The sequence below is a fragment of the Ahaetulla prasina genome, chromosome 3 (genome assembly GCF_028640845.1).
Source record: "Ahaetulla prasina isolate Xishuangbanna chromosome 3, ASM2864084v1, whole genome shotgun sequence".
In the NCBI taxonomy this organism is placed as follows: Eukaryota; Metazoa; Chordata; class Lepidosauria; order Squamata; family Colubridae; genus Ahaetulla; species Ahaetulla prasina.
In genome coordinates, this window is record NC_080541.1 from 29,156,509 (window position 1) to 29,170,690 (window position 14,182).

General features: G+C 36.2%; 1 protein-coding gene across 1 annotated transcript in view; it reads right to left on the reverse strand.

The window, feature by feature from the left end:
- The window catches only part of ZFPM2 (zinc finger protein, FOG family member 2), a 378,775-nt gene that overhangs the window by 195,560 nt on the left and 169,033 nt on the right, over positions 1-14,182 (reverse strand). Inside the window, exon 4 of the mRNA XM_058177745.1 lies at positions 895-1,013. Coding sequence (XP_058033728.1) covers positions 895-1,013 — 119 coding nt within the window. The remainder of the gene's footprint in view (positions 1-894; positions 1,014-14,182) is intronic.

Below are 14,182 nucleotides of genomic sequence, written 5' to 3' on the forward strand. Positions count from 1 at the left end.
ATATTTCCAAGAGGTTTCTGACATGCAATGTCAATAGGGGAAGCCAGGTTTGCTTAAAGCAGCAGTTCTCAACCTGTGGGCCGCGACCCCTTTGGAGGTTGAATGACAATTTGCCAGGGGTCGCCTAAGACCATCGGAAATATGGGAAGTATACTTGCGAGTCGAAGAATCGCGGTCCAATGGTTGACTCCACAAGCCAACTGCAGGCTCTTCAAATTGCTAGCCGAATTCGGCTTCAGGCGCAATGAATTAAAAAAAAGAGAAATCTTTGCTCTGATGTCTCCCTCTCAAGCCAGCTGCAATCACTCCCAATTGCTAGCCTAATCTGGCTTCAGGCGCGATAAACTTAATAGGAGAGGAGTCTCCGCTTTAATGCCTCCGTCCTCAAGGCAATCACAAGCAGTTCAGATCGCTAGCCAATACGGCTTCAGGCACAATAAATTCAAAACGAAAATAATTTTACGGTTGGGGCATTGTATTAAAGGGGTCGCCACATCGTGGGGCATTTTATTAAAGGGGTCACAGCACTATAAAGGTTGAGAACCACTGGCTTAAAGGCCATGTGATTCACTGAGCAACTATAGCAAAAAGATCATAAAATTGGATTTGACTCACTTATAATCTCTCCACTTGACTTAGTAAATTGAGGACTATCTATACTTATTTGTTTAACTAATGATTGCTTTTCTATTCTAGCAAACATTCAAGGAAGTTAGCAAAAAAAATAATATCCACTAACAATTAAAAGCAGATCAAAAGGACATTGCCTTTAGTATTTTTCTGAAGACTAAGAGAAAGTGAGACAAACGCCATTAGTTATTTATGTTCATAAATGAAAGAGATGAAAGAACAACAGACAAAACTCCAATATTGGTGCAGTGCTGCTTTACATACCAGTGTGTTGTTATTCAAGTCCATTTTTCCAGCAAAGGGCCCCCATGTTGTTCCCACCGGAAGCTGTTGCCGACTCTGGATCTTGCGTTCTCCATCCCTCTGGAACATCTCCAATTCCCCTGAGAAGCAAAGAAAATAAGAGAGTTTACCACACTAGCCCACAACAATCTCTCCAATGTTACTTTCCTAATCAGCCAACATGTAGACATTATTTATTTCATTAAAATTGTGTATACACTGTCATTTCCATGGGGACTAGGCCAAAACAAGATGGTAGTCACAGCATAATGTGTGGGTCCCAAGCATCACCCCATCTTCCTGTGGATCAATGTCACAAACATGTACAGAAACCTATGACATTGACTCACATACAAATGGGTAAGGATTGGATTATCACTGTTTATTCTTGCTTGCAAAGTTAATGATCTTGAGCTGTTCAGAAAATATTTTCTCTTCTTACAGTTATCCTCACTGTGTAAATTTATGTTGATCAAATGTATCATATTCCTCGTATTTAGTCTCATTGCATTTTATGCAATTATGTAATTATATGTAAATTAAGACTATACAATATCTGACAATATACTATAGTCATAAAGGTACCGGCTGAAACTATGACAGGAAGGTACTATATATAAGCAAACATGCTAACATTCTTAAATCAGTCACCATGATTCTAAAACTCACAATTCATGAAACCAACATGACTCTAAAACCCATCCAAAGGGTGAGAAACAGCTAGAAGTATTCATTTTTACTTATGTTAAAAGTTGGTCCTAAACTGGTGGGTTTCTTTCTTTACTTTTTTGTGGGGAGAGGAGGATATAGTTCTGAGTCAGACAAATCCAAGCAGTTTTCTTGGCAACATTTTTGGAATCTGTTTGCCATTGCCTTGTTCTTCTTTGGACTGATTTAGCCTTCTGGACTTTGTGCTTAAGGTGGGGAAAAAATGAAACTTTGATTTTTGGGTTTTACCAATGAGATAGATTTGTTGTTATAGAAATGGCTAGTTAATATTATTATGTAAAAGTAAAAAGTTGAGGTTTGATGTTAATGCCTTATTCTACTGCACTGAAGGGAGTTGGAAGTCAATGCCTTTTTTCCCCTTTTTTCCCTTTTCTTTCCCTCACTTTTCCCTTCCCTTTCTCCTTTCCTATTTTCCCTACTATATGCTTTTGTATTTTTTTTTGTAGGCTATATTATAAACTAATAAAAACTATTTCAAAAAGACTGATTTAGTCTTTTGTTATGGCTGGCTGGGGAATTCTGGGAGTTGAAGTCCAGCCATCTCCTAGCTCCCAAGGTTGAGAAACATTACTCTAATATTTTTACCAGCTTCCACTGGTTCATTAAATAACTGCAGAATGACGCAATCCTGTTTTCTCACTTTCTCATTTTTCAACACTCTATTGGTACTTTCGGTGCCTGTCAGTTCTGCACAGTAGGACTTTTCTTTCCTTTCAGTTTGAGTCATATTTTGCTATATTGCTCTCAATTAATCAGTTAATCGGATAAAGGCCAGGAAACTCTGGCCTAGATGTAGGATGGCAAATCTGTTCAATTTTGTTTTGTACAGCCATCCTACGAGTAAATTTCTTTCATTTCATTTCTGCATCAATCTACAAATCTGACAAAAAAGAAAGATAGCCTATGTATGTAGTCTCATGTAAGATTTTTCCTTACATATAAGTTTTTGTGAGCACTTTTGCAATTGGCATATGTGTTTCTGTATGAAATAATATTTAATGTATTATTATGGTTTACATGTTTTTACTTTCAAAGAAACCCCTAACAATATTCTGAAATTTGGGTCATAAAATGCAAACAGGCCTTCTATTAAAAACTAGCTGGATCCCCGTGCTTCGCTATGAAACTATGTGATCGGGCTTGATAAATTGACACTTACAGCTTGAATCCTCCCCTATCCTATTCCTTTCTCTCCCTCAGGCTTTCTAGCCCCTTTCTCTCCATGAGGCTTGCCCCACAGAAGCCGCTCCCCTTCTCTCCCTCAGCCTTGCCCCACAGAAACGTCTCCTATCCTATCCCCTTCTCTCCCTCAGGCTTTCTAGCCCTTTCTCTCCTTGAGGCTTGCCCCACAGAAGCCTTTTCTATGCTATCCCATTCTCTCCAGAGTTATTTTCAAGTTGGGAGGGGGAGTAGAAAGTCTAACTAATTAGCATCAGAGCATGTTATAATAATATAGGAAATACTAATGCTCTGATGGTCATTTCGAAAAATCCTTTCTTAGTGAGCACCTAAAAGCCAAGAGGAACATAAGTGGCAAATTTCAAGTTTGTAGGCTTTACAGTTCTGGAGATTTCGTGATTAATGTGTGAGTTGTTTTCACTTTTATATATATATATAGATATAGATATATATAGATATATATAGATTCAGACTGAATGTCTTCTATTCCTACCATGGCATCACTGAAATTGTGTTCTTTCTTCTCCCCTAACACCATCGTCCTTGCAAAATAGCAAAAAGGACCGTACTTTTTCATTGGCAGCTGACGGGTAATTTTTGAAAAGTATCCCTTTTTCAGTTCAATCTATGGAGAAATATGTGTACATTAACACGTACAGTATGTTTTCTGCTTTTGTTTCAGATAAACATGGAAACAGCAGTTTTGCCTGTTTTTAACCATTAAAAAGGAAGAATGTCTATGGACATGTCAAATTTAACTGATAGCCAAGGAATCATGAGAATCTTTGAAAACCCTTTTAAAAATAATTCAGTCTCCCTTTCTGCCTCTGACATTTTTCATCTGAAAAGGGTTCAGACTCAGTCAAACAGTGACTCCTTATCTATACCTGTGGATTTACAAGCAGGCCTGGCTTTTAATGGATTAAGAATGACAAAGTTAGGGCAGATTATTCAATGATAAGCAAACATCCACCAAAATCCCCAGTTGCATAGGACAATGCTATTCTTTTCAAGCAGCAAAACTTCTTAATAGAAGAACTTAAAAGAAAGCTTGCTTATACAAAATGCAAAATTGCAAAAAGCAGCCAGTAAGACATTTTCTTTTCCTCATTCAGTGTTATTAGCAAATTGATCCCGATAGAGAAATAGCTTCTTATTTCATTATTTTAGATGGAATAATGTATTGATGTATTTCAAATATAAATAATGAATTTATATTGTGATTTAATGTAAGTTCTGATGAATTTCCATCAATGTTTGCAGTTAAGAAATGGTGAACATATTGGAAAAGCTGTATATTTTATTTATTTATTTATTTGATTTCTATACCGCCCTTCTCCCGAAGGACTCAGGGCGGTGTACAGGCAAGAATAAAACAGACGGTACAATATACAAATTTAAAATGCAGTTAAAAAACTTATTTTAAAATTGGCCTGAGAAGTAAAATATATAATAAGCTAAAAAACCCCATTTAGTAGTGGTCAAAATTGTGGAAACCTTTTGGAAAAAGTGTATTTTTGAGGTATGATGACTAATAACACCACTTTTTTTTCTTACTTTTTTTTTTGGAGTTTCAAGATAATCGTATTCCACTGCTGGAAGGCCCTGGGAATAACCCAGACCTTAACCCAATTGAAAATGGAGCCGACTAAAGAAACTTGTTAGTCAGAAGCAACCCAGCAATAAAACCCAGTTAATAGAAGCAATCATTCAATCTTGGTTTCACATTATAACAGGTGTAGAACTAAAAGACTTGGTTTACTCCATGGGAAGACGTTGTAAGGTCGTAATTCATGCTAAAGGTAACCCAACTAAGTATTAACTGACACAGTGATAATTTTTGTATAACTCATTTTTTTCTATGGTGATAATTTTTGTATATCTTGTTTTTTCTACGTGTTTCACATTTCTTCTTTATACTGTAACTGCTATTCTAACAGCAAATCCTTCATAAAAGTTATTGCATTACATTATTGATTAAATTATTTTTCCATTGATATATAATCTTATGGTACTACTCCAAAAAAAAGTGGTGTTATTAGCTAGTTTTAGAAAATACACTTTTCCCAAAAGGTTTCCACCATTTTGGCCACTTCTGTATGTGAAAAGATCTTTTTATTTAGTGGAATTCAAATAATTGCTTCAATTGTTATTTGATATTATAATTTCTCTGAAATTACAGGATCATAAGGGAATCCCTGTGGACCATACTAGGAGCAAACCTAGATATGTGTACACTGAATACACCTAAGAACTATAGTCACAATGTACAAAATGCAATCAGTCAGGCAAGCCCACGTCCATAGCACAACTGGGAAGCAAACATATAATAGCATTATACCAGTTCTTTTATAAACTGGTGATGAATGACAAAGGGTTGTAGCTAAAATAAATCCATTCTGAAACAGTAAGTAGATATCAGAATGTTTAGAGAGGAATGCCAGATTTGCACCAGAAAAACTGAACATCTTTTATCTCATGTAAATGGTCAACGTCTCCTCTCAAAAATAAAACAATCCAAGCAGCTGTCCTGCTTTTTCAGGAGTCAACTGGACTTTGTTTTTTTCTTTTGAAGACATTTTGCTTCTCATCCAAGAAGCTTCTTCAGGTCTGACAGAAGAGTGGGGGTTGGAAGGATTTATATTCCTTGCAGACAGCTGGTTATCTGCAGTTCAGTGAAGACAAAGGAAATCTTCTGCACAAGGACTCAACACCAGTGTTCCTCAACCTCAGCAACCTTAAAATCTATGGACTTCAATTCCTAGAAGTTGGCTAGGGATTAGCTGCGGAATTCTGCTGGCAGAGAAATTCTGGGAATTAAAGTCCATACGTCTTAAAGTTGCTGAGGTTGAGAAACACTGCTCTACATTTAAGAATCATGTCCAAAGCCGAATCTTTCTACAATATCTGAACCCAACCGATGCTAGGCCTGCCCGAAGGTGACTCCTGATCATGAGGTGACATCAGTGAAGGGAAAAAGCTTGGATGACATTAGCTATTCTGAGTGCAGAGTTAGTTCACCCTCTGTGGTGTACTTCCGGATAGCGCATGAGTGTGAACCAAATGAATTAGCAATCTTAGGCAGTCAAACAACTAGTCCGTATAAACATTAGTATCCTGTACCATCACCATATGCTAAATAAATAAATCTACAATATCTGTATTTTGCTGCCGTGATTATTTTATTTCTAGCTCAAATATAGTGCATCTCAAAACACAAAAAACTTATTTTTATGATTATAAAACTCTTCAAAGTTTATGGGTGGCCTGTATTCCCCCTTCCTGAACTAGTTTACTGTTATAGTTTATATAGTTTATATAGTTTATATAGTTCCTGATATAGTTTACTGTTTCTTAAAGAAACAGAGATTCTCAGTCATCCAAGTCACAGTTGCTCAAAAGTGCTTTTCTTTTAGGAGGCAACTGGACTTTCTGGTTTTTACTTTTGAAGACGTTTTGCTTCTCATCCAAGAAACTTCTTCAGCTCTGACTAAGCATCTTCCTCACTATCCTTTCGGAGCTGAAGAAGCTTCTTGGATGAGAAGCGAAACGTCCTCAAAGAAAAAACAAGGAAGTCCAGTTGATTCCTTAAAAAAAGCATCTTTGGGTCTACTATTCCTTGCTCCTTAAAAAGGAAAGACCCCACAGGGGTCGATTCTCTCGCCTCTCTTGTCCAACATCTATATGAAGCCGCTGGGTGAGATCAATGGCTTTGGGGTGAGGTACCAGCTGTACGCTGACGACACTCAGCTGTACTTTTCCACACCGGACCACCCCAACGAAGCTATCGAGGTGTTGTCCCGGTGTCTGGAAGCCGTACGGATCTGGATGGGGAGAAACAGGCTCAAACTCAATCCCTCCAAGACGGAGTGGCTGTGGATGCCGGCACCCCGGTACAGTCAGCTGCAGCTGCGGCTGACTGTTGGGGGTGAATCATTGGCCCCAGTGGAAAGGGTGCGCAACTTGGGCGTCCTCCTGGATGGACGGTTGTCTTTCGAAGATCATTTGACGACCGTCGCCAGGAGGGCTTTTTACCAGGTTCGCCTGGTTCGCCAGTTGCGCCCCTTCCTCGACCGGGATGCCTTATGCACGGTCACTCATGCTCTGGTTACCTCTCGCTTGGACTACTGTAACGCTCTCTACATGGGGCTCCCCTTGAAGAGTACCCGGAGGCTCAGTTGGTTCAGAACGCAGCTGCGCGGGTGATAGTGGGAGCCACACGTTGCTCCCATGTAACACCTCTCCTGCGCAGTCTGCACTGGCTACCTGTGGTTTTTCGGGTACACTTCAAGGTGTTGGTGACTACCTTTAAAGCGCTCCATGGCTTAGGGCCAGGGTACTAACGGGACCGCCTGCTGTTACCGAATGCCTCCAACCGACCTGTCCGCTCGCACAGAGAGGGACTCCTTAGGGTGCCGTCCGCCAAGCAATGTCGGCTGGCGGCCCCCAGGGGGAGGGCCTTCTCTGTGGGGGCTCCCACCCTTTGGAACGAACTTCCCCCTGGACTTCAGCAACTGCCGGACCTTCGGACTTTCCACCGAGAACTGAAGACCTATTTGTTTGTTCGCGCAGGACTGGCATAGGATTTTAATAGGATTTTAATTAGTCTCAATGTTTTAACATTTTAAAATTTGGGTTTTATTCTAAATGTTTTAATTCGGCCATTTGTAAAATAAGATTTTTAAATTATGGTTTTATGTGTATCCTGTTGTTGTTTTTATCATGGCTGTAAACCGCCCTGAGTCCTTCGGGAGAAGGGCGGTATAAAAATTTAATAAATAATAATAAATAATAATAATAAATAACTTGAGAGCTTCACAGAATTCCCTTCATAGAAATCATCCAGGATGTTTTGTTTCATTTTTTGCATCTAACTAGACCAAACAGTACTATTCCGCCAGAATTGATATGGGATGTTTTGGTTTTTGCAGTTGCTTGCAACTTTTCACCTGCATAGAGTTATTTAGACAGATAAACTAGAATAAAATTCTCTATTTCTACTTTCTCTTCTGCAGGAAATCAGCTGGCTTCAAAGGTGTTTTCATGCGGTTCAGTGTTTGCTTGCTTGTAGTAAATATCTCGTAAATGGAGTAACGCTAACAATGTCTTTTTCTTTCCATGTTGTATAACAGGGTTTCATGCAGACATTCCTTACAACATGACAAAATATGCAGTGGGAAAGGGAATGGTGTACTGTCAGAAAACACAGCTAATTAATGAAACTCTAAACAAGAAAACCTCTATTATGAAGAGGAAGACATCTGCAGTTTGCTATTTTTTACTTCTGGCCTAACTTTTTAATTCTACTTCCAATTTTATAGCTTTATATATTTATATTTCTTTGTTCTCTTCTATAATTATTTTATACTTCATCATTTCTGAATTGTTTTAAATTCTACTCTTCTTTTTACAGGATCAGTTTTTCTCTGTAGTTTTTCTTCATTTACTAGAAATGTCTTCTTTTCTCATTCATTTCTTGGTTGCATTATTTTGTTTTGTGGTTCCAGTTCTTTAATTTGCAGGACTTTATGACAATTCCATTCTGAATCACTCTAAAACTTAGCTATACATCTTCACTGAAGGCTAGAAAAATGGACAACATCATATTACAGTTTCTAATAAGAGTCTTACATGTTTTACTCTGATACAGCAGAAACAACCATGTTTTTTGGCACAAGAGATGCTAATGTACATATTAGTCTTAAAGGTACAACAAGACTCTGCTTCAATAAGAACAAGTATATAAAAGAAGTAATTCATGTTTTCTAGAAATCAATATTATTTTACATTGCATTCTTTTAAGGTATTCTCAGAATGGAACAAATTGCCCTCAAAATAATATAAAGAAAAATAATGACTGGCCACAATTTACTCAGTCATTCTATAAATAGATCAACCACATAGCTAATTTGGTCAAAGGAGAACTATGATTAATACTGGTAAAAACTATGCTGATATTTATAATCTAAGCAACATACTATTTTTAAGAATAGGCAGGATACAGGGGTTTTGTTTTCCCAGACAGTATTTGCAAAGAAAAAAAATGATGCTTTTTATTTACTCCATATTCTTTTATCTAACCACATTGCTATTTTTGCTATCTCTGCTGTGCATTTCTAGAGTGCTTCAATGTATGGTTAATATATACTGCAGGAAATATAATTGAGATATCACTCTGATGTCTAAATACATTCACTAGTACACGTGCACACTTTCACTGGGGAATAAATCACAAAATATATAGACCTTTGGTTAAACATGAATAGGATTAGGCTGCTCAATTGTTTGACAATTAAATAGAAAGATGGATCAAGGGTGTTCCTTTTAGACCAAGACAGAAACAGCAGGAATTTTCCTTCCCCCATACGCATTTCATGAAGTCTTTGCTCACTTCTCACTTGCTGAATATGTTTGTGCAAATATGTGTGCCCCATAGTATGCACTAATCAATTTTTGGGAAAGATAATACCGCTAGTGCTATGGGCGGTTTTTTCCTTATCTTGTTGATATAGCATACTTTTAAAGTCTGTGATTACTCAAAGACTTACGATAGCTGCACTGTAAAAAAAGCCTCAAGTCATGGTTCACTAGCTCTGCTACAAAACATCCCATGGCTTTTAAGATAATCACTCCCACCTTAGTTAAGGCTAGAAAGAGAGGGGTTTCAATTGTGGTTATTTCTTCCCATGTGTTTATGGTATATAAATAAGTATTAGCAAAACATATTTATCACTTCTTTTCACAACATAATGCTTCATGAATTAAACTGTTGGATGCATCCAATCCATTATTTGCATTTCATTGATTTTTTTAAAAAATGTCTAATGTGACTAAAAAATTACTAATGAGAGCACAATTTTCTGGATAAAAATGTCTTGACCTTCAATTTCTAAATGTATTCATAAACAGGAATGAAATATAAGCTCTGAAAAAAAAATAGAGAAAAAAACTGGCCTACAAGTTTTTAGTAATAAAGCCAAGGAAATACTTATCAATTATTCCTGTTTTCCTCCTTTGCTTAAAGTTGCTATATAAATTGAAATGGGAATTAGACGTCCAGCACACAAACATAACTTTGAAAATACTAATGAAACTGTTTTCAATGAAAGGAAAGATGTTTTAATAAGTCATCAATGAATAATGCTCAAGTGATTTGAATTAGTGTAATATGACAGGGGAAAATGTTGCTCTTAGCCATCCAAAGTGGGTAGCCAAAAACATTGAATGAATAAATATACTAATAATTTAGAATTCTCATTTAGTTCAAACTGAGTGGCTATCAAAGATTACATCCTTCCAATTCTCTGCTATCTTCCATGGATGCTGTCCATTGTCAACATTTTCAGTTTTAAACAGCTTGGAGCCAAGATAACTGAAAAAGTCTTTTGCCTTATCTAGCCACAAGGATCCATATGAGACTACATGATCTTCTCAACTGTTAAATATTTTCCATAGAATTCCCTCTTAAAAATCCACATTTGGAGCACCCTTATGCTACTTTTAATATCAGATGATTTAAGATCTGTGTAATAACAACTTTTAAAAATTATATAAAATTTTTAAAAAATACATTTTAAAAAGATTAAAAATAAATGAGAACAACAAATGTCTGGAAACATTAACTAAACACAAAAAGCCCCTGTCAAAAGTTAATATTTGGCTAACTAAATATATCACAAAACACAGCACTCTTAACTATTTGAAGATTCATAAAGGCTAATTTGAGGCACAAGTCATCATCTGATGGGAGTTACATTGATGTGTTTCCTTGCAGACGGTAATTCTGCTACAACATACTGTCTGGCCAAGTTCTGCACAGCAGCCCTTAAAATCCATTAGATGTGCCACAAACACAATGAGTATTTAAAGTGTTGGTTAAGAGTGCATTGAATTGTGATATATTTAATTAGCCACATATTAATTTTTATTTATCTTATGTTTCACCTCTCCCTAAAAATATTTTAAGACTTTTCGTATTCATTGTGTAATTTCTGTTTTAATAATTTTTTAGGTTTTTTTTAAAAAATAATTCTTTATGTCCCCCATTCCTTATACTTAGTCTACCATTATAGTAAAGATTTGTTTGTTTGCAGGTCCATATATTTTCTCAGACATTTCAGGAACAATGCTTATTCTATTTCAATCCTTGTATTCATTAATCCCTTCTGCTAAACTATTACATACTGCTAAAAGTTTAGCTCGTTTTTTTTTATTTTATAAATTTTCCAACAGGAAAATTTATTCCATACATGCTTTTGAACAGTTTGCTCAAAGTTGACATTACATCTACAAGTCCACCTTACTAGGTCATATCTTCAAATATCTTTGCAATTGCCACCTTCATTCTGTTTTTCCACTGCCCCATAGTACTCAACATTAAACTACAGTTCTGAGCATAAACTTGAAATACGGCAGTCTCTCTTCAAATACTGCACTCATACCCAGATAAATCAGGCTAGCCATTCAGTGATCTTATCCCTCCTGACTCTTTAATAAATCGAACCTCGTAAGTTCACTCTGTAGGAAGTTGTCACTAAATGAAATTGTGACCTTATCCGTTGCTTGAACTTAGCCTGTTGACAACTACATTTATTGTAAGGATAAGAAATCCTAACAAATGAACAGAAAGTCCTACACTTTTGATAATTGTGATCTTAGTTATATGTATCTCTAGCAGATGGCATCATCTCTTGACAACTTCTTGGTGATTTTCCCATGATGAATATCTGATCAAAGAAAAATGTCCTCTGTACATAACTGCTAAGGCCACTGACAGAGAACAGCAGAAGTTCGTGGAGGGAAGATACTTATGTGACAGCTCTAAATCAGATGCTATTAGCCAAACACAAAGAGCCCCAAATTAGTGTGTAATTGTGCTGAAACTGATAACAAAACAGAGGTGGAAAAACAGTAGAAGCTTCCCTTCAGAGCATTCGTTCAGCATTTTACAACAGAAAATACAGACCACAAACTGACAAATAAAGTCACAAGGCTTGTTGGCATTTTTTGCAATTCTTTCTACAGTCTTATGTAGGCCTTCCAGTAATATAGAAAATTATTAGTATTATTTTTAATTTATTAGATTTGTTAAGGCCACACACTCCAAAGAGACTCTGGGCATCTTACCAAAAAATAAAATATATTATAAAACATAACAATATACTTAAATAGATATTACTCTGATACACAAAGAGTAATCAGCAACATTATTTGCTGATCATGCTTAGGGAAATTACTGATATCCTGAATTTTCTCCGTGCCTTGGTTCTGAATAACAGAATATTACCCCATCTCAAAAGGCATTGTATCAAGTGCAAGAAATTACTAAGTTCAAATAACTACAAGTTTATTGCATGTTAACGCTCTCTCCAAGAATCTGAATTACTAACAGTCAAAGCAAATTGGTGGTAGGTAAGTCAATGGAATTCAACAATTCCAGATCTTTTGTGGGCATGACACCAATGACACATTTGACCTCTCCCTTAGGCTCACCCTAGTCATCTCCAACACACTGGAATTGGGGTCTTTGGGTATAATTCTTTTAATAATAATATATAATTAATTAAGAAAGCATAAATTTTACATCTGTCATGCATAAATTTTACATCTGTCATGAAGAAAGTTTGTGCCAAATATTTTCCACGTAGACATTTAAACAAAGCAAATATGCAGGTATATTTATCAGATATAAATTGATATGTATCAATACATTTACTCATACTGTACATTTTTAGTCCCATGTAAGTAAAGGTGGAAGAGGAAAAAGAAACAAATCCAAGGATGCCAGCAACCCAAATCACACTCAGATATAAATTTTGGGAAGTTACTAAATATTCTTTTAGATGTTGACTGGGGCGTTGATGGCCGGCTATTAAGATTGGCTATTGTTTCCAAGGAAAAGGCTTGGCACATAAGGAAGCAGAAGCCAACGACTTAATAGCTGGCCATCAACCTCCAATCACCATCTAAAAACCACATACAACAGGCACCATATAAATGTCACACACAGAATAGCTGAAAGCATACAGTCTGCTAGAGCAGGGGTCTCCAACCTTGGTCCCTTTAAGACTTGTGAACTTCAACTCCCAGAGTCCCTCAGCCAGCAAAGCAAAGCTGGCTGAGGAACTCTGGGAGTTGAAGTCCACAAGTCTTAAAGGGACCAAGGTTGGAGACCCCTGTGCTAGAGAGAAGTTCCTTCAGGATGTGCTCTAGCACAATCCGAAAGCTTGGAAGACTAAACCTCTGGTCCTGATGACCGAGCCAGATTGGATCCTGCAACATTATCCTGGGACAAGTATATTCATCTTCAACAATATATTAATGTTTCTTAAATTTGCTTAACTTTGCTCTTTGATAATAAAAAAGAAATGGTAACTGCTTAGAACAAGGCATTATAATTTACCATATAATACTTCACTATATAAAACAAGTAGATTTTTTCTTATTGAGAGATACATCAGATACTGAAGGACAGCCAATTCTTCTATGAATTAACAGTTTATTCAAGCATTTTAAAAATCCATCTGCTGCAAACTGACTTTTAAAGGAAAATAACATTTCCTACGTATGTTAAAATAATTTTTCCACTTGGATTAAAGTAATGTCTTTCAGAATTTAAGGGAATATTATGCAGTAAGGAAAATATTTCATCCAGTTAATTTCAGAAAAGGTTTCTTTTTGTATCAAATGCAATGGTGATCCACATCTACAGCAATCAACCGTTTTAATCAAAGCATTTATTGTATTTCATTTTCTTCTTGTAAATAGGCTGTATTAACAATGATTTTGTTAAGTAGAAGTCTAAATTAAATTGATCATACTTTTCTCCAACTATTTGCAACAAGTGCAATTTTATTTTCTTGAAGGCAACTTTGAAAAGCTTATTGTATTAACTTGGTTATCATTAACATACTCTACATATAAATCATGTAGCAATGAAAAAGAATGTGTTTCCTTACAATACAAGTTGATTGTGCTATGAGAGAACAATCTATACAAGAAGGGGAAGCCATTATTATCGCCACTCAAAACAGGTGGAAGAATCATCAGAACATCTCTAGGGAGAATTTAATTCCTACATGTAGCATAAACCACAAACAGATTTAAAAAAAATATGTGGTAATCAAAGGAAATTCAGATCTAAACTTATTTTCATTTCTACATTTTCTGAATGACTTGCATGCTGTACCCTCATCTGGTGAGGGCCAGTTAAATATTGAAATAACTGCACAGATGCTTGCTTCTTTTCAAACTTGTGGGAAATATTACAAAAAATACACATATGCTAGATGAATAAATTTAGTAGAGTCTATTCTTACTGTCCCTTGTAAGCTTTGAGTTACATTTGCTAAGTTCTTAGCAT